Raw genomic sequence first — 27,164 nt, 5'->3', positions numbered from 1 at the left:
CTTATTTGTTTAGTATTCGAATAAATATGATAAGAATAGCAATATGTATTGTCTTGTTAACTTAACTGAATAGTAACTTTGTGCGCTATAAATCATTATTTGCTTTGTGTCTTCTCTAGTATGTATTACATTTATTTCTATGATTATTCTTTTCTCATTCTAATTAAACTTAAAAGATGATATGATAACTTTGATTTTTTTTCTGTTCAAGTTTTATTGTACTATTTACTTTATTATGAATTTTATTTGCTTTTTACTCGCAAGGCTTATTGATTCAAGATTGTCGTTTTATTGAAAAAAATAGTCATCGTTTTCTTTTTATCCCTAAAAATATTTAGTGTCAACTAATCTTTCGTTACAATTCATAGAATGCATCTGTTAATTCCGTTTCTAATGTATTGTGAAGGAGAATAGACACTATTGATTTCATTCGTGATGATTATAATGCAGAAATCCCTATTTCTTATCATTTTAATCAACACAGGGGGCACAGAGTGCATTGTTGAAATTTTGAGGTTGGTGTTGTTCACTTTGGTTGAGGGGGGGGGGTGTTTTTTGCAGAAATGGAACGTAGGGAGACTCGTTTTGAGTCCCCCCCTCCAATCGAAATGTAATACGTACCTGCCAAAAGGAACCAATCCCCGTGGGCACTACAGCTTTAAATCGTTTCTCAAATCAAAAATAAAAATTACCTTCTGTGAGAAGTATACTCTCAAAATTATGAGCAAAGACACTAAAATGTTGACTAGTTTTAGTAGCAATAACAAGGACCTATTTTTAAGTTGGAAGATCTCAACTGTGATGAAATTTGATGTTTAAACCTCAAAAGTTCTGTTTAATCATGCATCAATGACCTGTGAATCTGATTGCACTAAAATCTAAATATCATCATCAAAAAAAAAAAAAAAAACTGCCTACTGTATTATGCCCCATTTTAAGTTCCTTTTCCCTCTTCAAGAATATTTAACTGACCTTTTGAGGTTTGAACATCAGATTTCAACCTCAGTAGACAGGGCCGTATGCAAGGGGATGGTTTATACGGTTCAAATCCCCTCCGAAATTTTTCACCCAAAGAAATTCTTTCCATTATTTATTTATATTTTGGTGACAAAAACAATTATTATTTCACTTTTATTTGTGAAATGAAATAAGTATGACTGAAAAATTGTATAAACTCATCGTGTGTTTATGGTAGTTATTGAGAATTCATTTATTATGTAACACTATGGCTTTTTGTAAGAACATCCCCTCCCTCCATTTAGATAATCTATTGTTACAAAAATCTATAGAATACACATGAAACCAAATACGATAGACCATATAAATTGCTTCAAAAAATGTGTTTGGTAAAACCCCCTCTGAAACAAAAGTCTGGTTACGACCCTGACAGTAGACATACTTTGCACAGAAGATATTACGGTAGAATACCTGAATAGCACTGACCTACATAATGGAATTCTCTATAAACCACACAACTTTTCATAAGTATAAGCAGTAAGTTTTACAGTTGTAAAAAGTCTTCTGCTCCACCTTGCAAAGATAAAACTTGTTGAGCAAATTAAATTTTGAAACATTTTTTCATCTTTCCATTTTAGTTCAAAACTTTTATATGAAAATTAGTACAATGAAACCTGTGTAAGTTGACCTTTTGTGGTGCACTACTTTAGTGGTCAACTTATAGAGGTTGAATTAAATGCTATAGATCTAATTCTGTGCCTAAAAATAGTGGTCTTCTTGCACAGGTGGTTAACTTACAATGGTGGTCAACTTTACAGGTTTTACTGTACGTTCATAACAGAAAAAAAAAAAATCACTCTTGAAAATACAGCTGTTAGGAAAGCCATGAAGCTAGTAGAAGTGTAGGATCAATTCACTTTCTTTGAATTGTGTACATATTTATTTCTGAATGACCGTAGTACACACAGGAATTTTGTAAGGGGAGTGTCCAGGATTGAAAGTCCCATTCTCATATCACATTCCAACATATGCACTTGATTTATTGATTTGAGAGAACAAAAAACTGAAAAATGAATTATTCAAAAAACAATTAGCATAATTATTAATAAAAATATCATGATAATCTGCAGTTACAAAACTAAAAACATGATTCGATAAATTACTGCCCATTAGCCAGGGCTAAAGCAGAAATACATGAAATACACCACCAGCTCAGTCATTTCCAGCCGAGGACTGCAGTTTCGTGCTTATTAGTACTCATCAGCCCGGCATAGGAAAGTGACCGAGCTGGAGATGGAAAACCTCTTTAGGAAGCCAAGAGTGCCAAACAAACTGGTAGCTAATATAATTAGCACAGACCAGACGAGTGACCGAAGCAATGGTTCGGTTCAACTCGAAGATTGAAGGCAAGGCATGGTATATTCAGTAAATTACCGCACGAAACTACATTCCTCCGCTGGAAAAGACTGAGCTGGTGGTGTATTTCATGTAAAAATATGATTGTTATGGTGTATTCATTTATAGCCACCGATCTGCTTCTATAGACTATTGAATTCAGCAGTGCAAGACCATTTAAACATTCATCACACATGGTACTACTTAAGTATGTTTCTAGCTTCCTCAAAGTCAAGAAAGATCTCTTACTTGTGCAATTCATTATAGGAAAAGTGCACAATTTGAAAAAAATATCTTAATACGATAATTTTATTTTTTCTCTTATGAGTACTGAAATTATTGTAATCTTTGTTAGGAATTATTGTATGAACAAAATACATAGCATCAAAATCAATCAAAAAAAAAAAAATACAAGAGCTCAAGGAAGGAGTTCAGACCCCCTTGTGTGTGCCACTGGTGAATGACAATAGATATATTATATAATTAGTGCTTTTATATGCATTGCAGTTGAAATTTATTCTGAAGTGCAAATATATAGATATATTCTGAATGTTAGTTTCAAAATTTGTAGAATGATCTATATAATCTCAAAACCTGTTCAAAACAAAAGCTCTGGTCCCAAGGTGTAAGTTAAAACTGTCGGCTATAGTATTTGATTTAGAAACAAATAAGTTCGTTATGTCCAAGTCTTGCCTACATTTTGCTCTACAGAGAATAAAGCAAACCAAGAAACCCTAATGGGCACTCCTGCAGAAAATGCTCTGCTTGGATCATCCTTTCATTGCAGTCACTAAAGTAAGAAACATTTCCCATTTGAGACCCTCAGGGACACCCAACACTTACCAATTGCTTGTTTTGTTGAGTTTAAATACTCAGATAAATCTGAGCGAGTAGATCCTTGAGCAACTTAATTTAAATATATATAAAAATCATTGTCAGTTACGATTATCAGATACAATTAGTGTTACAGTGAGGAACAAGTAGGTTATTGTTGGAACATGTTTAACAATCGATGAGTTGTCAAACTAGAGTTCCTACGTACCCTGTACCTAGTTTTCTCTTATCCAACCCACCAACGCAGGACAGATATTCCATAGATATTTGTCTTTCAAGAAAGGAACTCTCCCTATCTGTGCTTCATTACATTAAATCTTGTGGTGTTAATTAAACACACAAAATAAAAGATCAGCCCCACCTGACCCACAGCAGGTCACTATGACCTGCCAAGAAATTCCTTAATCTGCAAATTTTATTTGATGATCCAGCAAGTTTAGAGAAAATAAATTGTAATATTGCATTATTTTTATTATTATCAGTAGTGGTCCCATAAGGTATACCGTATATACTCGCGTATAAGTCGAGAAATTTTGTCCAAAAAATGAGATCAAAGGAAGGGGGGGTCGACTTATACGCGGGTCAAATTTTCTGAAATTTTTTTCCGATCAACGAGAGCTAGGAAGCTACGAGAAATGCCGATGTGCGGTTACAGGTAGTTGCTGATAAGTTGATCGTGTGAAAAAGTAAACTTATTCAAAAATAATAACTTAAAAAACCTAAATAATACACATAAATAAAGATAATTTTATTCTTCTTTATTAAGGATCAAATCAGCAATTAACAAATATCGTGAAACATATGAAAATATTTATCGTCAACAGTCACGCCATTCAGACTGAGAGTGCGTTCGACGAGCACGACCGGGAGCGACCAGTTAGTGAATCACGTGACAGCTAATGATCACTTGCTCAAATCAACTAATCAACTGCTTAGAATGGTAACTGCTGCGGTAACCGGTTGATCATAGAACGCCGCGGTTAGTAACTGGTTACTTACCGGTTTACCGGTGAGATTCGTCGAACGCAACCTCTGATATCATTGACGATTCTGCAGCCGCCGATGTATACGATGACGCGGTGATGACGGAAGCGGACTTTAATGAACTTTTTTTTTGCGTCCGACTCGGAATCCGAGTTTGAAGGCTTTTAGAAATGTTTTCCTATTTAATTCCTATTTTATTTGTAAATAAATGTGTTCATTATTTTGAAATTTCTTTGAAAATAATTCGCGATGTTTTTGGAAAGTATGGGGGTCGACTTATACGCGGGTTTTAGATTTTTTCTGGATTTTTTCTCTGAAAAAGGGGGGGGGGGTCGACTTATACGCGAGATCGACCTATACGCGAGTATATACGGTACTCCACGTACGCCATATACTCTCAAATATTTTTTAGCTGTGTAGTAAAGCGTATAACTCTCAAGCTTCAAAAATTTTCATATAATGACATATTAAGTATATGATTGCATACACATATTGTGGGTAATGGATTACTGGGTTCATACCCTCAGAAAAACAGAAACGAACATCACTGATTATTACTATTTTTTTTCTTCAAATGATGTCTAAGTGTCTCCTTGTTATAACAGGTACAGTATAGGTGTGTATGCTCTCATTTCTGTTGTAAAATTTCCTATGATTCTGAAAAATTCAGAGTTTTGTTCGGTAAATTGAGAACTATCCCCTGCCCAAAAATTTAGTTTTGAGGTGTCTGTCTTCTTCTTCTTGCTTATCTCTCTGTTCTGAATCAGATCGGATCCATGAGGTTGTTCGCCTTAATCAACTTCAAGACAGAAGCAGGTCTCTTCAGTAGATCCTCTCGTACCAAACCAACACAAAAAATCAGATGTTGTGCAGTGGCCTCTTCAGTATAACATTTGGTGCAAATTGGGAAAATCCTATTACCATGGGAAAATCTGAGGGTTTTTAGATGACCTGTGCTCAGGCGAACCAAAGCAGTTTGATCTCTCCTGTCACCCTCAAATCCAAGGGAAGCACCAGGACCCTCGCAAAAATACCATGGATGCTCAGGAGGACATCTCTTAGAGCTGTTTATAGTAGCCTTACATCTGGAGTATAGTTCAAGTTATGTCAGAGGATCCCCACTATTCTGAGTCATAGTAGAGCCCTCTTTTGCCAGTCCATCCGCAATATCGTTGTATCTCTAATTCACATGAGATGGAATCCATTGTAAATGGAGGTCACTGTGGTTAAGTTAATGGGTTTATGTTTTTAAACAAGATTTTGTTATAAATGAAATTAAATAATTACAAAGTTCTTCTGGAAGATAAATAGAAGTGAATATTTTTTTTATTTTGTAGCATTATGGAAAATGGTGGCAATCCAGGAATTAGTTCCACATCTAGAAGTTATCAAATGCCATCATTTGCAGATTGCCTTCCTCCAGTTGTTGATTACATACATTCTATTAAAGCCGACTCTATTTCTACACAATGCTCAGAAATTATTGATCACTTCAGCATGGAGGTAGCTCAAGTCATTGCTCCTAAAACTGTTGTAAAGGTATATTTGTTCTTATATATATTTTTTTAATTTAATATTTCTGAGAACAATATTTATGCATGTAGTTTTGTGTAAAGTTTTAGAGTAGCCATATTTTTGTAAGCTTTTGGTATTTTAACTTTTTTGCTGTTTTTGCTTTGGCAAAATTCTTTTGGGTTGTCATTTTTGCACACCCTTGCATCCAAAAAAAAAAAAACCTTCATTTTATTGGACAATAGCATATGGAATCTTCAGTGGGCAGAGTTTAAGGATAACCTAGTGAAAACGGTTGTTGATCATGTTCCCTTTAGGAGAAAGGGTGTCAACACAAAAATTTGGCCGATGCGGGTTACAAGGCTAATCAATGGACTTTCGCATTTAAACTACGATTCCGGGCTCAGAATGCTAAAAATGTACCTTCTTGAGCAAATAAGAGACCGAGGGGACATGATTCAGTTGTTTAAATTTATTAAAAAGAAAGATGTTACAGGGCTGAAGTTTAGCACTGAAAGCAGGACAAGGGGTTAATTTTTTTAAGCTATTTAAATCTCAGGCTAATATGGATATTAGGCAAGATTATTATTTTAGCAGGTTAGTGGAGCCTTGGAACAGCTTACCGGAAGAGGTGGTAACGAGCAAAGGAGTAGATAGTTTTAAGAGGGCCATTGATCTTCATTGGGGATTGTAAATTGACTAGGAACCAGCCTGGCTGGGCCTAGAGCCTGTTGCTTCTCGTCAATTTGTTTGTATTTATGTGAAAAATGTAATGTATTTTCTGTAGTTATGTCAAAATTTATTTTTTGAAACCCTTGATAGGTCGAAATTTTTGTACAGAAGCAAGTTTCAATTGTTTGGTTTTCCTTGGTAATGTTTGTAGCAGAACTAGTTCTGGAGACATGCTTGTAGTTTTTGACCATTTTTTCCTGAAAGTATAATAATAGGGAAATGAGGCAAGACAATGGGAATGTGGGTCTCATTGGAGTGCTGTGGTATTTTTTAACTCTTTCCCCCTAGAGTTTACATTCTTTGTGCTTTTCTTCGGAACACAGGCCCACTTTGAAGAATATGGGTAGAGTTTTAGTAGCTGACCAGTTTCCAAGCTAGAACAGGAAAATTCGTTAAACATTATTCTCTGTTTTTTATCTTCTGCAAAATGGCCAGTGAAAAGCTTCTGAATGTGCTTGAAGATAAAATAAGAACCTTGAAGTTTGCAGATGACAAAAGAAGTTGGAATTGATGCTCATAAAAAATAATAATAATAATAATAAAAAAAACCTTATGTGTAAATAATTGTGGGTAACTTGAAAACTTAATATTTCTAATTTTTTTTCTTGTCCCAAGAGATTTGTAATATTGAGGTTGTGCCACACTTGGTGTTTAACAAAAGAAAATTTCTTGTACAGCTAAACATTCATCCCATGGACATGCGTCCAACAGAATGCTTGGATTTAACAAGTGATCTATTTCAAACAAATCTAAGAAGGTACTTTTGCCTTTAGAAGGAGTTTGATAGGACCTTGTTTCAGAGTATGCTGTTCAGTTTTGGTCTCCTTATCTCAAGAAAGTTCTGTACTGGAAAGGGTTCAAAGAAGGTCTACTGAGCTAGTAAGATGACTTTCAGATTTAGATTATGATGCCAAACTTAAAAGCCTTAATATGTGTAGCTCGGAGCAAGGGAAAGTCAGAGGAGACATTATTCAGTTGTTTAAATTTATCGAAAGGAAAGATGTTGATGGGTAAAATTTCACCTGGAAATTAGGAAAAATTATTACTTTAGTAGGGTTGTGGGCACTTGGAACACCTTACTGGAAGAGACTATAATGAGCAAAGGGGTTAGATAGCTTTTAAAAAGCCATTGATCTTCTTTTGGGATAAATTGACTAGGATCAACCTAGCTGGGCCCAGAGCCTGTTGCTGATCAACACTTTTTTTTTAAATATATATTGTCAATAGATAGTTGATAGAATTTATTTTGTTTAAGACTAAAATTTTTTAATTAGTGCAGTTAATATAATTTTCTTGATAGTGATGTCAAATTAAGCAGGACAAGGGGTCATTGTTTTAAGCTGTTTAAATCTCAGGCTAACTTGGAAATCAGGAATAACTACTACTTTAGCAGGGTAGTGGGCACTTGGAATAGCTTACCGGAAGAGGTGGTAATGAGCAAGGGAGTGGATAGCTTTAAGAGGACCATTGATCTTCATTGGGGACTAATTAATTGACTAGGACCAGCCTAGCTGGGCCCAGAGCCTGTTGCTGGTCGTCACATTTGTATTTGTATTTAAACTGAGGTGAGTTTCAACTTGCCTTTATGCAATTATATTTCCAAGTAATATTATATATGTGCAATGTACAAATAATGTCTTTGCAGCTCAAATATGCTGCAACCAATGCAAATCTCATAAAATGCTGTCAAGACAACTGTAAATATGTTTTAGGTTTGCCCGAACTATAATGAGTTAATGTTAAGCATATAGACTGTGGCTTAGCCAGGCTTACGTTCGACGAGAATGACCGGTAGCGACCGGTTAGTTAATCACGTGACAGCTAATGATCACGTGCTCCAATCAACTGCTTAGAATGGTAACCGGTTGATCATAGAACGCTGCGGTTAGTAACTGGTTACTTACTGGTCGACCGGTGAGGTTCGTCAAACGCAAGGCAAGATTTCGTTTTGGAGGGGGCCCGATCATGTATATAGTTAAAAAAATATGAGAAAAATCCAACCTAGTAACTTATGCCCTCAAATTCAATTTTGTTTAAAATCCTCTAACAAACTGGAAACCTTTTCACCCCAACGCTCTTTTAACAAAAGGCTCAAGACTATGCTTTGGCTTTGAAATTTGCTTCTTACCAGAGTCCACTATGTGACTGTATTTTGTCACAACATCAATTCTTGTGAAATAATTTATTTTTTTTATAAATAAATAAATAAAATAAGGGAAAAAAATTTGTCTTCAAAATTCAATTTTCCTTACATTGTACAAGGCATAGAAAATATATATATATATAATTGTATAACTTAAACAAAAGTTTTCTGGTAACATAATAACAATAAAATTGCGTGTAGAAAATAAACACTTGATTTTTGAATTTTCTTATGCATTTTAGTGCTACCCCTTGGCTACATTGTTATAGACTCTTATGTTAGCTGCCAGCAAAGTGGGAAAAACAGCTTACAAGTAAAATTTCATAAGCAAGTAGATTCTTAATGAAAATTAATGAAATAATTATGAAATTTAGATTGACACAAACTAAGCACGTAAAAAAAAACAATCTACTCGCAATTTTTTAAAAATTATGTATTACATATATCTACACAACACTCATGATTTATTAAGGTTTTTCTTTTCTTTCAGGTAATTGAGGATTTAAGTCACCAGATCTGTAAATATCACTCTTTAGCTGTGACGATAGGAACAAATGTTGATGGAGAATCTCTAAGATTAGAATTGCTTGAAAGGCAGCAGAAAGCCTGTGATACAGTTGTTTCTACAGCAACGCAATTAGCTGATGCCTTTAGGAGGTTGGTTGGAAACTTGCAGTTTTTATTTATTGAAATGTGTTGATATCATTTTGACGAGTTGAATGTACTTATAGTGCTTTATGTGATATAGAGTGGTGCCTTTTTCCCTCTGCATATTGACTCTTTTACTTGTAAAAGTTAGTTTTCAAGTTCATTTCTAAATAAGTGCATATAAAGGTCATTCTTCAAAAAGTGTAACTTTTCTGTCACATGCCTTTTTCACAAAAAACTTTTTTTTTGAAAGAAGGAACAATTGAGTTAACAATGCTTTTTAATGAAATCAAAAAAAATTATCTATTTAAACCTCCCAACATTTTTTCAATAATAATTTTTATTTTAGTATATTTTTGGTTCACAACATGTGAATTCTCACCTCCGTGGCATGTCACACGCCATATGTGACTGTTTATGTTGCTTAATAACTTGTTTAATTAAAATTATATACTTATTTATTCATTATTCCGCTCACAAGTGTTTCAGATACTAATTGTTTAAGTTTGTTTAATTTTTCAATATTGTGTTTTAGTTTTAGTAGGTTAAGGAGTCATGTCATACAATGAATTCTCACCTCCATTACCTAAACACAAAGCGCCATTCCTCATTAACACGTGGCAGTAATTACATCAAATTTTATTTTCCATGATACGAGGGAGTCGTCCCCTTGTTTATTTTCAGCCACAAAGAAGTTGTGAGATTTTGTATCGGAAAACAAGATGGATTTTGCTTGTGGAAAAACTTTTATGTTTTTTAAAATGGCAACAGTATTAGCCAAGCAGTTTGGTGTATATATACTCAGTGAATTCATGTTCAAGGGCTTATGTTGCTTATGTTAGTTCTGTTATGATTTTAATTTATGTTCGTTCATTTAGTTCATAATTTTTCTTCAATAAAATGTTTTAAGTTAATTGGTTTCATGTATCTGTTATAACCGCGTGGCAGAAGAGAGTTAGAAGTTGTTTCGTGACATCAATTTTGGTGCATCAGGCCGTGAAGTCGTGAAAGGTGGAAATTGTGAGAGTTGTATTTGAAGTTGCTTGTGGAAGTTGTTGGAAATTTTGTAGCACGTGCAAAGGTCGTGAGTGGTTTTTCATTTCTATTTTGACTGAAGTTTGTGTTATTTCTGCTGTGTTGTTGTGAACTGAACTGTTGTTGAATAGTAGGAAATTTGGCTCGTGATTTGAGAATTATAGAAATTGTGCTTTTATATACGTTAGTTGGTAATTGAAGTAAATAAGGATTGAAATGGCAGATATTGAAAAGTTAAAAGTTAAAAGAGCAGCTATTAGAATGACGACAACTAAACTAATTAAAAAAATAGATGACTTTTTGGTGAAGATTGAAACTTGCAGCGAGGATAATGATACTAAGTCGAGTATTTTAAAAGAATTTCATGAGCAATTACTTGAGAAAGAAAAGAGTCTGAAATTTGTGAATTTGGATATTGAAGCGTATTTACCGCTAGATGAAATTGAAAAGGATTGTACTATTTCCGAAGAATATTCGGAAAATATAGTACTTTGGAAACAACGAATAAAAAATAAAATAGAACTTTTAGAGACTAAAACTAACAATTCCAGTTCAGTTAATTCCTCAGAATTAAATGTTCAGAATGTTAGGACTGTAAAATTGCCTCGATTAAACATTAAAACCTACTATGGGGATCCAGTGGGATATTTGGAGTTTATGAATCAGTTTAATAATGCAATTGATAAAAATACAAATTTAAGCAAAATTGACAAGTTTAATTATTTAAAGACATTTTTGGGAGGTGCTGCAGCAAATTGCATTAAAGGTTTTACTTTATCAGAAGAAAATTACGATTCGGCTATTGAATTACTAAAAAAGCGTTTTGGTAATACACATACTTTGATTCAGTTACACATGAATAATTTATTGAAAATTCCTGCTGTGTATAATTCAAGGGATTTAAATAGGTTGCGAATTTTTTTTGATAAAGTGGAAGTTCAAATTAGGAATTTGAAAAGTTTAGGCATTGAAATAGATTCATACTGTAATTTGTTAACACCAATCATACTTGATCGTGTTCCTAGAGATCTTGTTTTGGAATTCAATAGAAAATATTCGGAAGGGTATAAATTTCAGGACGTTCTTACTTTCTTAGAAAGTGAAATTCAATCGCGTGAACGTGCATTACTTGTGCAATTAAGGTCGGAATCGTTTAAATCTGGTTCAGAAAATTCGAATAAGAATGATTGTAAAAATGGGTCAAGTAACAGTAAGAGTTATAAAAACTATGCTGCAACAGCAAACTATGTGGCTAGTACAAAAAAGCATTGTGTATTTTGTAATAGTCCAGATCATGAGTTTTGTGAGTATAAAACTATCGAAGATCGTAGAAATAAGTTAAAAAATGAAAACCGTTGCTTTAAATGTTTCTCGAAAAATCATTATAGTCGCATGTGCAGGTTAAAAGTTGAATGCAAATTTTGTAAAAGTAAATTTCACAGTTACGTTTTATGTGAAAATGCTAAGAATAAACCTTTAAGTAATGACAAAGTTAATGAACAAAATAACTCTGTTGTGACGCAATGTAATTCGTCGGCTTTAAAATCAAATATTTTATTGCTTACATGTTCAGTGATTGCAAGTGCAGGTAAAGATTCAAATTCTGTAGAAATTGCTCGAGTACTTTTAGATAACGGTTCTGAAAGATCTTGGATCACAAAATCTTTAGCAAGTCGTTTAAAATTAAATATAGTTAGAAGGGAAAGGCTTTCAGTTTATTCTTTCGGTTCGGTAAAAACATCGGAAAGAATTTATGAGGTTGCAAAACTTAAACTATCAAATAGAAATAATTCTGAATCATCAATTGAAATTGAAGTTTTAGTAACGCAAACAATAACTTCAGCATCCTTAGCAGTACCTAATGTCAACGTTCAAAATGCATTGCAGCAGAAAGGCTTGTTCCTTGCAGATATGTGTAATAGTGAAAATGAAATTGAAGTTTTAATTGGAGGGGATGTGTTTTGGGGTATAATTTGCGATTCAAAAGTGTTCAAAATAAATGAAACATTAAGTTGCGTACCAACGATGTTTGGGTTAGCTATTCAGGGGGTCCAACAAAATTGCAATTCAAGCTTCGTAGGAGTTTTGGCTACGGATTGCGTAATTGCAAAGGATGTTCAGGTTCTTTGGGATCTTGATGTTTTAGGTATCACAGATAAGGAAGAATTAACTTTAACAGATAAGCGTATAATAGAAAGATTTCAATCAAATTTAAAATTCATTCAGGGTAGATATGAAACACGATTGCTATGGAAATTTTCCCCGATTGAGTTAGGGAATAACTTTTGTAATGCAAAGAAAAGATTTGATGAATTGCAAATAATTCTTCGGAAGGATGAATGGTTGGCTAAAGAATATAATAAAATTATTGAGGAACAGGAACGGCTAGATATAGTTCAGGAATGTATTAGAACTGAAAACGAATACTTTATGCCACATCGTCCTGTTGTTAGGATTGATAAGGATACGACTAAAGTGAGACTCGTTTTTAATTGTAGTTCAAAATTAAAGCAAAATATTTCGTTAAATGATGCGTTAGAATGTGGTCCAAATTTAAACGCTAACATTCTTGATATTATGTTAAACTTCAGGAAGTTTAAAATTGCATTCAATGCAGACATTGAAAAGGCTTTCCTTATGATTAGTATTGCAAAAAATGATCGTAACTATTTGAAATTTATTTGGGCTTCAAATAACTCTGAGGGATATAAAATTATGCAAATGAATCGATTACCATTCGGTTGTACAATGTCAAATTTTGTTCTCAGTGCTACAATTAAAACTCACATAAAAAAATATGAAGATAATAGGCGTAAAACTGTTGAAATGTTGAAAAGTTCATTATACGTCGATGATTTGTATTTTGGAGCTGAAAGCGTGGAAGAAGCATTTCAGTTGTCGTCTGATGCCGTATCAGTTTTGAAAGATGGGGGTTTCAACTTAAGAAAGCTCAGATCTAATTCAGTTGAATTGGAATCTTTATGGGTTGACCAGGGTCTGAGTACTAGTGAGTGCTTGGAAAGTTGTCAGTTAAAGGTGTTGGGGTTGAATTGGAATACTAAGGAGGACAGTTTGTCATTAGATGTAAGATCTTTGTTGAGTAATTTATCTTCGTTGAAAAATACTAAGCGTTGTGTGCTGCAGACAGCCGCAATGATATTTGATCCAATGGGTTTTTTGTCTCCTTTTGTTGTAAGAATTAGATGTTTAATGCAAGATATTTGGAAAATAGGTGCAGATTGGGATGATGAATTGCCAGAGAATTTGACTTTGAAGTGGAGGAAGTGGTATGGGGAGATTAAAGAATTAGATTCAATAACGGTAGAAAGATATTTCTTTATAAATGTGAGTGACCTTAGGGATTCTGTTGAAATACACATATTTTCGGACGCGTCATTAGTGGCTTATGGTGCGGTTGCATACTTTAGGTATAGTAATAAGAAGAATGAAGTTTCGACATCCTTTATAATGTCAAAGGTCAGAGTGGCACCGTTGAAAAAGTTAACGCTTCCGAGACTGGAATTGTTAGGAGTGTTAGTGGCTGCAAAATTGTACAAATATTTGTCTGGTTTATTTAATAATTTGTCTGATAGAGTAATATTATGGACGGATTCAGAAATCTGTCTGTGTTGGATTAGAGGTTCATTTAGGGAGTGGAAACAATTTGTTGCAAATCGTATTTGTCTTATTCAAGATTTGACTTCGCCTAGTATGTGGAAATTTTGTCCAGGTTTAATGAATCCAGCAGATAAACTGACAAGAGGTGAATCATTGAGTTTGTTGAAAAATGACAGCGTGTGGTGGCGCGGACCAAAGTGGTTGGCTAGTCCTAGTGATGAGTGGCCGTTGCAGAAACAATACTGTGCGAATGACGCGGCGAAAGTTAAACTTTTGAAAATTAGTGTTAACACGGTTGTTTCATCGTACAGTCCTGTATTAAAAGTTAACGACTTTAGTAATTTCAAAAAATTACTGAGAGTGACTGCATGGGTGTTGAGATTTATTTCGAAGTCCAGAAAATTATCAGTTGAAAAGGGTCCACTGAGTGCTATAGAATTACAAGAAGCTGAAGAGATGTGGATAAAAACTGTGCAGTGGGAAGTGTTCCGCGAGGAAATTCAAAGGCTTCAAAAGAATCAGCAGATTAGTAAATCTTCTAAGATTTATTCCTTATCTCCATATCTGGACGAGACTGGTGTTCTTAGGGTAAGAGGACGTCTAAAAGAGGCTCCATTGACTGAAAATGAAAAACATCCAGTTTTACTTCCGAAATCGAAATTTGCGGAATTGGTGATTTTTCATGAACATCTTCGTGTCTTTCATTCGGGTGTATCATCAACTTTAGCTCAAGTGCGTAAAAAATTCTGGATACCGAAAGGAAGACAGACCGTGAAAAGAGTTATTTCTACTTGTTTAATCTGCAAAAAATATTCGTTAAAACCAGCTAAGCAGTTAACTGGTCAATTACCCTTGGAACGCATTGCTGAAAGTCCACCGTTTACTAATGTGGGAACTGACTTTAGTGGTGCAATAACTGTTAAATCGAAATTAAACAGTTGTGAGAAAGTGTACATTGTATTATTTACATGTGCTGTAACTAGAGCGGTTCATATTGAAGTGGTGCAAGATATGTCCGTAAAAAGTTTTATCTTAGCTTTGAGACGTTTCCTAGCAAGAAGAGGAAATACAAAAATAATATTTTCTGATAATGCAAAGACTTTCCGTTCATCTTGTGAAATACTGAAATCTTTTCGTAAAATAATAAAGCATCCAGAGCTGCAGAATTTTGTAGCGTCGGAAAACATCATTTGGAAATTTATTCCAGAATGTTCTCCATGGTGGGGAGTTTTCTGGGAACGATTGATGAAAAGTATTAAAGACCCGCTGAGAAAAATACTCGGTAGAGCTCTATTGACATTAGAAGAGCTTGCTACCATCCTTACAGAAATTGAGTTTATTTTGAATAATAGACCAATTACCTATGAATTCAACGATTTAAATGAACCTATTGCATTAACACCTTCATGTTTTTTATTTCCAGGAAAGGACAAGATTAACTTTCCAAATTATTTCCTTGAGGTATTTGACAAAAACTCTAACCAAAAGACTTTACAGAAACGTAAATTGTTCCAGACTCGTTTAATCAAGCAAATTTGGTCTCAATGGAAGGAACAGTATTTATTGCAATTGAGAAGTGCTCATAATTTTTTAGATCCTCACTCCCAACAGAACTTAAAAATTGGAGATGTAGTACTTGTTGAAGGACCTTTGAAAAATAAGTTACTGTGGGACATGGGTGTGATCGATAAAGTTCTCATAGGAAGAGATGGCAATGTACGTGCATGCATAGTCCGCACGTCTAAAGGTTGCTTAAGAAGAGCAATTCAACTACTCTATCCATTCGAAGTGACTGTTTTGTAATGAAATGTATTGTTTATTGAATGTTTAAATTAGTTTAATTTCAGACTGAAGTAAGTTGATTGTTAATTTAAGTGATGATTGAAATGTCTAATTTAGTTCAAATTGATAGATCTGTTTAATTTATATTAAGTTTTAGTGTACTCATTAAAGAGTACAGGTGGGGAGTATGTGGAAAAACTTTTATGTTTTTTAAAATGGCAACAGTATTAGCCAAGCAGTTTGGTGTATATATACTCAGTGAATTCATGTTCAAGGGCTTATGTTGCTTATGTTAGTTCTGTTATGATTTTAATTTATGTTCGTTCATTTAGTTCATAATTTTTCTTCAATAAAATGTTTTAAGTTAATTGGTTTCATGTATCTGTTATAACCGCGTGGCAGAAGAGAGTTAGAAGTTGTTTCGTGACATTGCTTTAAAAACTAAGTGGTTATTGTGACTTCTCACCTCCATGAACTTGAATTTCAGGAATGTAAATTAATGTAAAAAAATAAATGAACATTTTTTCATTTGCTTAACATGTGCAGACTGTAGCAACGAAGAAAAAAAATATATTTCCCTGAAAAATGTATTCATTAGGCCTATATTAATGGAAAATTCCTCCCCTCCCTGAATCTCACCTCTGTGACAGACCTTATCAATGTCATTATTTCTGAGGTGAAAATAACTGATGTAGGGGAAATATATCATTCTTAGGCATTCTACCAAAATTATAAATTGACAGTATATTTTCAAATTTACTAAATACTATTTTTTAACACACATTTGAACTAAAAGAATAGCTGCTAATTAAGCCGTAGTTTAATTAGGAGAGCTTAGTAGTAGATTCCCACCAATCATTAAAATAGCTCATTGTTTACACCAATTAACAAAATTACTACTTTGATATTAAATTGTCCTCTATTTTTTAACCATTAAAAGTCTTTTCCTTTTTTTTATTTCCGTGAACAAGGTATTTTTTTATTTTTTTATTCATAAGCAAAATTATTGGAACTTAGCTGGGCCATTGTTTATGGTTACTTCTAGTAGGTAACACTTTCATGTAAGAATGAAAAGAAAACAAAAGGTTTCAAAATTAAAAATTTTTGCATTCAAAAGTTAGATTTTCTGGAGAATGACCCATAAAAGCTTTGCAAAAATATTTGTTTTTCTTTTGATTAGAAAATTGTTTTGGAGGCATTGTGTCATTGGAAACTCTTCTGAATTTATTTTTAAAAATGCTGATTAAAATTTGGGATTTTTTTTTACTGCAGATACTTTTGCATTGTTAGATTATTAATAAGGTTTATTCATTTCTGTGAATCAGTGACTTTGAAAATATCCCTTTAAATGATTCCCCAGGTTAGGATTTTGTGTTTTCTCAACTGCAGTTTCTACTATCGGTAGTAAAGAGAAAGTTTGTTTCTATCTATCAAAAACATATAAATAAGGAATTCTTTCTTGCTTTTGCTAAACATAATGAAACAGTGCATGTTAGTTTGTAAAATTGAAATCTTTCATACTATTTTGACATTAAGACAAAAATAATAATTCAATGTGTATTTTTTTAATGGCTGAGGTGTTTATATATATACAGTAGAAGACTATTATAAGGCACACCTTGGGACCAGAGTTTTTGCATTATACAGGTTTTTGCGTTATATAGGTCATTTCACGAATTTTTAAACTAATATTCAAAATATATCTATATATTAGCACTTCAGAATGAGTTTTATCTGTAGTGAGTATTAAAGCACTAATTATACAATGAGTCATTTACAAATAAATGTTTCTTTATTACAAGAAAGTGAAATATCCTGCACTTTTGCTAGCTTCATGGTTTGCAAAACAGCTGCATTTTCAAGAACCATCTGGTATTTTCATTTTACTGTGAATGCTAATTTTCATTTAAAAGTTTTGACTTTAGATGAAAAGATGATTCAAAATTTAATTTTCCTTACAATTTTTATGTTTGCAATGCAAAACAGAGGGATTTTTTAAACTTCAAAACTTATTGTTTACTTCTAAAAAGTTGTGCGGTTTATAGAGAATTGCATTATACAGGTCGGCATTATAAAGGTATTCTACTGTATATATATATATATAAAATATAATTTATTTATTTTTTTTTCATGTTCACAGAGCAGAGAATATACCTAAAAAAGAAATATGTGATTTGGAGAGATCATGTAAAGTTCTAGTAGCTTGTATTCATATGTTAGACCGGGAGCTAAGGAGAACAATGCATCTTTATCACTTATTTCCTTTAATTCCTGATCCAGGTAACATATTTATTTTTTACTTATGTATATTAGTGATAATTAAAAACTAGACTTAGATTTTTTAGTTAAGTTTCCGAAAAGTTTGGCAGTTATTTAACGTTATTAAAATTTATTTGCAAATTGGGCAAAAAATTCTTGCATTATTTTTCAGCAGTTATGTAGTACTGAACAGCACACTTTAGATTGCATGGTTACCAATAAGGAAAATAAGGCCTCTTAAAAAAAATAGACCAAGTATAACGAAGTAAACTAGCTAATAAGCATAAAAATAGGTTTTTTATTTGCATGGAAAAACAATTTGCAATTGAGCTGTAACATGTTAATGGCAAGTGCAAATTTTTTACTTTCATAAGCCCAAAATTTTTTTTAAAATCCAATTAACTCTGTCAAAGCTGGAAAAAAAGATATTTTAAAAAATATTTTCATATACTGTATACTCTGAATAGCTCAATCTTATAACTGAGATATTCCTTTTAGCTCAAAGTTTTCATTGGGTCTCAAACTCCTGTTAAAAATGTGGGGGCTTCTTTCTTATAACTCGAAGGTTTTAGTCGGTCCCTTGGGACTTTGGGCTATTGAGAGTTAAATGTGTGTGTGTAATCTGAAATTTTTGCCTATTTTAGTCGGTCATGTTTTTATGCATTTTGTGTTGCAGAGATTATTTAAATGATTCGGTCAATATATTGTTTAAATAATTTAAACAACATTTTTTATATTTTAATTCATGTATTAAATTATTTTCATTTTAAAGCAGTTTATTATTGCTCGTATAAGTGTTCCATTAAACAAGCATCCTTTTTTTTCTGCAATTTTTATCAAGCATTTTGAACTTGTTTCAATCATCTAGCTAGTATCTAACTAAGTTTCGGATTCATAATTTTTTAACATTCCTTTTTAATATTTTATTAATTTGCTTTATTCTTATGAATTTGATATGTAGCGAATTATTAATTTCATTTGTAATTTTAATAATGTTTGAATACAGCTTGAGTAAATGTGTAGTTTATACTGCAAGTTTCTTCACTGAAGATCTGGGATGCGACTCATGCATGAAGTGTTTACATGAGTGTGGCCAATGTGCATTTTGTTGTGGTATGTCCGAAATTCTATGTAGAGTTTAAGACATTTGGTATTTCGGTTATAGGAGAAATATTTGAACTCAGCTTGTGCACTTTGATTTAGCTAAACCATCCAAGCACTAAACACCTCGAAGGATCACTGGGGGAACCTACATCTAAGGATCATTGTATGTTCCAAATAACTAAAACATGATCTACTAATCTGTAGTATTAAAGCCATGGAATGCTTTGCTGTCCTATCTAATGATAGCTTAGACCTTTGGATTTTACTTAGGAAAATTTGAGACGGCTATATGTTACTGAAATATCATTTGATTAAATGTGCTTTTTAAATTACGTAGTTTAAGTATTAGTTCAATGCATTTTAGATTCAAAAAATACATTTTTTTTCTGCTTAAATTATTGTATTTATGTACAAGTTTACAAAAAGCAAATACTGATATTAATTGCATTACTATTACTTTCAGTTAACTTGTTTGAAGTGAAGGAAAATTTAATGCTAAACTGGAAAGAAATTAACTAATATGATAAATTTAATAATGCATTTGTGCTACTAAAGGTTTTTGATTCATGTTGCTTCAATTATTTTTCTTTCTGATTGGTATTTTTGTGTTGGTTATATGCCCGATCATTATGCTAGTTCTCCCTGTCTTTGATGCTATTTTTGAAAAGAAAAAAATAGAGGAAAACAAAAAAAAAAAAAAAAACTTTAAAAAATATTTGACTTAAGAAAAGCTTTTAAGAGGATTTTCAATTTTCCGTCTTCATTCTGCTTTTTCGACTAGCAAATTTTCTTGGGGCAAACTTAACCTGGCATTGTTGTAATGTAGTTGTTGCTGCATAGTCTTTGCAATGCTGACGGATGGGTTACGTTTTCATTAACTATAGTTGTGATTATCTTTTCTTTTCTGCATTTCCTATGTCATCTAGAAAAAATTTAAATGCATTTAAGTTTTACATGAGTTCTGACCTGAAAGGTTAATCTTAATATGAGATCAGCAATCAGGGTTGGAGATTTTTTTAAATTTTAAATTAAATATTAGTTCTTGTTATGTTAATATATTCCATTGAAATGTATTTTTTTTTTCTGTTTTAGATGGCACTCAAGAATGTCACTACATCAAAACAGGGTATACAGAAAAAACTGAAACCAAAGATAAAAGTGCATTAGTTTTGTTTCACTGCAACCCAACCGAAAAATATTTCCGAGAAAGAGATATTTGGCATGATTTAGAAAAGTAATTTTTCCTTGCCTTCTTGATATTCTGATTTTTCTCTTACATATTTTGTTCCCAATGCATTGTAAGAAAATATCACTAGGATTAAACATAAGCTAAAGTTGGCAAACAATAAATAAAAAATGTAGTGGAAACAAAATTTTATTTATTTACACAATTTATTGAATTTAATATTTTGTTATGCTGTTGTCACTCAAACGTTATTGCTATAGAAAAGCTCAGATTTGTTTTCTGATAAAATGCGTTTTGTTGTTAGTAAAGAAAGTTGATAAAGTTTTTTCTTGTGTATAAAAGTTTTAATTTGAAGCATGCAAAATAATTAAGTTATATCATTTATTACAACTCTTATTTTTAGATCAGTGGGCCGTTGTATGCTCTGGTTGCCAGTTTTTGTTTGTATGTTTTATTGAGCTTTTGATTCACATTATTTCAAAGTCTTGCATAACAGGGTTTTGATATAACACAAAACATGGTTTTGGTACAACACGGTACATATTGACATGATTTATAATAAGTACGGGATTAATTAGTTTGAAAAATAAGTAAAAAAGTTTTGTATATGCACGGTTTCGATACTACACGGAATGAATTAACCATGTTTTATGAGGGATACCTGTATATATATATATATATATATATATATATATATATATATATATATATATATATATATATATATATATATATACTAAAGAGCCAAAACATTATGACCACCCTCACATTTTCTAATAAACTTGTCTGGATGATGTGGATGGCCCGTGTTTAGTTGGAAACGCTATTTTACTGATGCAAGAGAATAAAGAATTATTCTTGAACTTACTTTTGCAAGTCATAGGAAAAGCAGCTAATCTAAGTGCCTGTACATTCTAGATTTTCTAAAAGGCTTGTATAATTACATCTTATTTCTAATATTTTATTAATTATGAAGAGTAAAAATCTGATTAAGTTGTTTAAGGAAGTCAATGTTAAGGCTTCTAGGAATTATCACTTAAATTCTTAATAAAAATCAACTTTGCTTGCTACCAGGGGCGTGCACAGAAATTTTGGGGCATGTCACAAAAAACTTTTACAGGCCCCCCTGTATTGTTTACCCCTATGTATCTACATGTATTTCACCCCTCATTTAAAAAATCTCGGGCCCCTTTTGGGTTCGGGCTTGTCCAACACGTGTTCCATCTTCCCCCTTGTGCACGCCCCTGCTTGCTATTGAAAGTAGTCTCATCCAAGGAGTTTTACTGTATTAGATTAGTAATATGGCATACCTTGCGACTGTTTTTACTGTTGTTTGAAATGTAATTTTTTTAATGTTGACATTAATTACATCCTATGCACATTACTTGTTTTTAAAGAATAATAAGTTTTTTTCATGTATTTGTAGAGACAAAATGTAATTATGTGAATATAAGTAATAGACTTTCCTTGTTGATTAATTGGGCTCTCTATTGTGCTTAATAGAACAGCAGAAGATAGTATTTTCCTAGAAGAGTTAAATCAGCCATCAAAAAAAAAAAAAAAAAAAAAAAAAAAAAATTAAATGAATTCTTTTAGACTCTAAGTAGCATTAAAAACGTTGCAATAGTAATGTTTAATCTTTTAATGTGTCTTTTTAAGTACTGAATAGTTATGAACATACAAATTTTGTCAGTGATTGTGCAAAAAAAAAAAAAAAAAAGATAATTTTTATGTTACTGAACAAATATTCTAGTAATTATACTTCATTTTGAGAAAATAAATTTAGCGAGTCAACTTCAAAGTCAAATTCTATTACCAATAGCAATTTCTCAAGGCAATAACATTAAAAAATCTTTCTTGGTTTTTTGAACAGAATTTTTCCTTCTTTGAACTGTGTTGCAAACTTGATCTTTTAAAAGTGCTTGATCAGGAGTAAATGATGTTGGAAATTGTTTACTGATGACTGTAATTTGGAAAGTACTTGTGCAATTGATAAGCACGGAAAGATGTTCTACATTCAAATTCATGTTATACCTGCATAAAATTGACACTGTGAGGAATAAGAAATTACTTATGTACTATAGTGCTGAGAATGTAAGTAATAGTAAAAAAATCAGTGGAATAAAAGCACCAGACCATTTTTTGTTCATTTTCAGAAATTATAATACTGTATTCTGCTCTGGGCAGGTAATCAGCTGAATCTGCATTTTTTTTTTTTTTCATTTTTGTGATTTATTTTACTTTAGCTTTAGTGTATAAAGCTGCTTGTTTGGTTTCAGCTGAATGTAAAGCACAAAAAATACGTCAAATTCCCGCATTTTATGATTGTTTGTGAAGAAAAATGCATATCTCAAAAGCTCATTTTTGTAAATACTGTGGTTTATCTGCCCATTGTCAGAATCAGTTTCTACAATCAATAAAGAGGCAATTTATTAATTCGTTGATCTGCAGAAATGTTGAAATAACGTTTAAAATTTATTTTTTCATTACTTTTTCTTTTATTTCTATTCACATAAAAAAAATATTTCAGTGAAATCCTTAAAGTTCATGACTTAGATGTAGATCTTCATCGTGATGAAACCCTGGGTCCAGTTTTAGACTATTTAACTTTATGTCCAATGGGTAAGATTTTTTTTTTTATTTTTTAAATCCTCAATATTCTAAACTATGCTTTTTTTTAAATGTTTACTTTACATGATTGATTGTGGCTTCTTACAATGTCATATTGTTGGCGCCGCTTAATCGAATATCGTCGGTTCCAAGAAATATTCGATTAATCGGGGTATTTGATTAAGCAGGGAAATATTTCTTGCCTTTCTAAATTGGCAACATTTGTCTTAAAACGTAATAATGCTAAATCAATAGCTATTTAAAGGAAGTTTTTAATATTATTGCTAAAAAGTTTTTTGAAATAACTTGAATGAACAACAAAATTGTTTAATAATCAGTTTACATGTACATTACAATTACAATCACGTGTGAAAATTATAAAAAGTAAATCACAACTAGAGTTATGAAATCTTTATTTGGCACTTTTTTTGAGCACATTATTTTTTGAAGAATAACCTTGTTCAAGGTTATTTTAGGAACACTTTTCTGATTCCCTTTTGCCCCTCCTCTTACCGTGCTTTACATTTAATATTTTTCAATTTACTATCCTCTGAAATGTGTATATTTCTTCGTGTTATTTAATTTAATTATCAACTGCGCTATCAACTGTTTTTTGTTGTTTTTTTTGTAATGGCAAAGAAAAAAAAACAAAATTTTATAGACTAGTGGAATTATTTTGATGGAATATGAATGTTTTTCTCGCCCGTTGTCGGGAAAAAATATTAATTTATATTTTTACTTCAATTTTTGTTCTTACTTTATTAATTCAAAAATTTTCTCAGCAAAAATATTTGCGAAAGCTGATCGCAGTTATTCAATTATCCGGGGAAATTATTCGATTAAGTGGGGATCTTTAACATTGTCTATGGGGAAGTATTCAGTTCTGGGAGGTTTTATTCGTATAAGCGGGGCTGACAGTATTTCAATTTCTCTGCTTAATGATTAATGGCTCAAGAGCATCAATGGACGTTACTGCATCAGAAAATAAACTGGTTCTTTTGATCATTTGCATGCAGTACAGCATTAGGCACTTGTGAACTATGTAACCTCACTCGGCTCCCTGTCACTTCTAATAATTGTAGGCCTCAGAACTTCTTGTCTCAATTTCATCAGAAAAATATAAGTCTGACAAGAATTATAAACTACAAATTTCTCCACCTCTGTTTGGCAACAGTTTTTTTTTTCTTAATTTCTCAAACTGGGTGCAGCAACAAATGGCGAGAGGTGACCCAAAGTGTTTCAGATATTGTGGCAATTCCCTACAGTGCTTGGAAGGCTTATAAAAGAAACATATTACCAATACATTATCAACTTTGACTTTACAGGAGTAAGAAACTGCAAGTTTTGTTTCCCAAATATTCAATATCTGAACCTTTCGTAATGCGGCAGATATCAAGTCTTTAGACAAATTCTTCTCTCATACTTTGTAAGATGTCACGATCTATGGTCGTTCATTATCCGGCAAGATGGTTCACCCCCCCATCATTTGATAGATCTTCCCCATTTCCTCAGTAATGAGCTTCCTTGTTGTTGGATTTGATACGGTTCTGATGACGATAATCACATTTCATGGACACGTGCTCTCTGGACCTAACTCCAAGTGATTTTTTTATGCTGTTACATTTTTATGGTGTTAAAGATCATGTTTTGGCAACGTGATTTCTAGTAAAGTCAGTATTGTTGCTTTATTGGTGATATATTTGTTTTAATAAGGCATCCTAACCCTGGAGGGGTATATGTATAGAATAGAGATAGATTAGGGTACCGTGAAAAAAGTCTAATTCTTTAAAGTGTGGCGCGAGTTGTAAAAGTTCGAGAACCCCTGTTTTAATATGAAGCATTAGAATGAGAACAACTACCATGATTACATAAAAAATTCTAATTATTTGTGATAGCCCAATGTCTGTAAATTCATTACTAGTTAGTTACAAATATGTCGTAAAAATTCCTTATATAAAAACAGGAAATCAGTATAAGACAAAAAGGTCCCTGTTATAGCGATTTTTTCTCTCTCAAAATTTGCTGTATGTTAAAACTTAAAACAGTCTGGTGGAAGAGAAAAGATTTGGAAATAAAAAAATCCAGTTTCTGTGTGTTGTAACCTGGGAACCTTATCATATATTTTTTTAAAATGTTTGTCTTAGTTTCCTCACAAAGGTAAACATTTTACTTTATGCATCACACAGTAGTCAAACAGTTGCAGTCATTTCCACAATTAATGGAAATGCTGAGCAATTGTGTTTTTTATTTTACAGGTAAATTTGTCTTTAATTGCTTTTCCCCCATATGTAATGATCTATATAAAAGCTAAGTATCTTTCTACATGATTACGTATTGAATATTTTTCAATGTATTTACTTAACATTTTTACCATAAGTTAAATTTGTCAACCCTGTATGTCAATTAGTTTTCTGTGACTTTTTTGTCCTTGAACGTCATTTTTGAAAACTCGAAGTTCATTACAATTTCTTTAAACTTAAACCATTTAATGTTAGTAAGTAATGTAGGAATATTTATTTATTTTTATTTTAAGTTAATTTATTTTTCAAACTAATTTATCTACATTTCTTTTGCTTAATAGGTGAAATACCAGGTAGTAAAGTTTCTTTGGATGACACTAGTGACTTACCTGATGGATACTGTGTAAGTTAAATCATTGAGAGAGAGAAAGAATATCAAAAGTTCTTGTTTTCCTTATTTTTAATTTGAATTAACTTACTTTTCCATTTACCTTTTTGAATAATTTATGTATTTTGTATTGCAAAATTAATAAATGTAAGGTCATAAGAATTTTCAAGCTCAAAATGATACAGAACAAGGCTCAAACTGTTGAGTACTATTCTCTGTTCTGAGTTGGTAAGTGATTCAAACTCTCACTTGTTCATCTGCATTTTGTAGTGGAGGGAGGAGACTGACCCCCTCTCCCCCTTTTTTTTGCTTGAGTGTTCCCTTACTTATTTTATTTCAAGGTGTTTAATATCAATACTACTTATGTTTGCATGTAAGATCTTTTCGTAGTATGTTAGGTCTTAAATTTGTAGATCTTTTATTTTGGTGTAGATCTTATGTAGATACATTAGCTTTTATGTTTGTGTTATCACCCTACATTTACCTCTAAGGACAACTCCACTACCCCTTATGGTTTTCATTGGAGCCCCATTTTTACTCTGTTCATTTCATACGTAATCCCGCTTCCGACGTCATTTTCTGTTGGTCCCCAAAAATTGCTGTAGTAATAATGTTAAAATATTCTGGATTTTAGGTTATACTTTTTTGTCGTTAGACTTAATAAATGTTTCTAAAAACATCAAAACCATTTTCTTAAAACAAGTATCATGTCAACTTTTTTGCGGTTCTTTTTTTCAAGATAAATTTGTTTTAGGTGTTTAGGAATTCTTTTTGTTCTGTCATATTGCCCTTTTTTCTTTGAGTTGTAGACTAAAAAAGTTTTCTCCAGTCGTCCCATCACCGGATTATTTTATTGAAACACATAAAAATCATTTTTACTTTAAAATACAAACACTTAATTTCTTTCTGTGATGGGACAATTAAATTACATTGTTTTTTTTCTGGAAAAACAAAATTTGTTGCCACATTTAGAAAGCAGAGATTTAGCTTCTTATAGTTTTTAGATTTCACAGACTTCAACTCCTATTGCGTTATCTGACCATGCTTTTATGAAAGGACTGGTTTCAGTTGGCCTCTGCATTTTTTACCTGAAGGAAAGGCGTCCTAATTCAAAGCATTAAAGCTCTAAAACAATTTTTATTTGCAAATTATAATCAAGAAACAAATTTAACAAAGTAGTAAATCTTTGACTTTTCTCTCGCTAGTTCATTGAGTGTGTCAATTTGTAAACGATATGCTTAGATTTTTGCCCCCATCCCTGATTTTAAGTTTTCCCACTTGATGCATGTTTTATTACTAGTTCGACGGAATAAGCATAGTCGCGGCTCCTCTGAATCACTTTGCACTTTTTTTTTCTGTGAAAGCCCTTTTCACTGTTGAAAAATGTTTGTACTACTTAATATTGAAGGACTTTTATTTTTCTGTTTCAGGATGAAGAAACACTATTTAGGAAAAAAAGCAGCCTCATTTGTTATATATCTGCCATTTTTGCTGTGGCTTGCATCGGAGGTGGTGTCTTAATGGGTGTAATTTTCATGATGGTACAATAGTTTGTCCTGTTGAGAAACAGATTTCACTAGGGTTTTCTTCAAGAAAATAAATTCAGCAGCCAGACCATCCGTCCATTAATTTTCATCTTAAGATTTTTTTTGTTCTAACATTTGAAATGAAATATTGTTTTTAGGACTTATTATTATGCTTAAGAGATGTTTCAAATTAAAGTCATTTTATGATTAG

General features: G+C 32.2%; 1 protein-coding gene across 1 annotated transcript; it reads left to right on the top strand.

The window, feature by feature from the left end:
* On the top strand, positions 1-27,164 carry LOC129222582 (uncharacterized). Its single transcript, XM_054857097.1, has 8 exons — positions 1-118; positions 5,508-5,709; positions 9,048-9,214; positions 17,781-17,920; positions 20,096-20,237; positions 22,720-22,811; positions 25,381-25,442; positions 26,858-27,164. The coding sequence occupies exons 2-8, from the start codon at positions 5,512-5,514 to the stop codon at positions 26,975-26,977; spliced, it is 921 nt and encodes a 306-aa protein (XP_054713072.1). The 5' UTR covers positions 1-118; positions 5,508-5,511; the 3' UTR covers positions 26,978-27,164.

Source organism: Uloborus diversus, chromosome 5, assembly GCF_026930045.1.
Source record: "Uloborus diversus isolate 005 chromosome 5, Udiv.v.3.1, whole genome shotgun sequence".
Taxonomy (NCBI): domain Eukaryota; kingdom Metazoa; phylum Arthropoda; class Arachnida; order Araneae; family Uloboridae; genus Uloborus; species Uloborus diversus.
The sequence above is the reverse complement of the archived record's forward strand: the minus strand, read 5'-3'. Positions and strand labels throughout refer to the sequence as shown.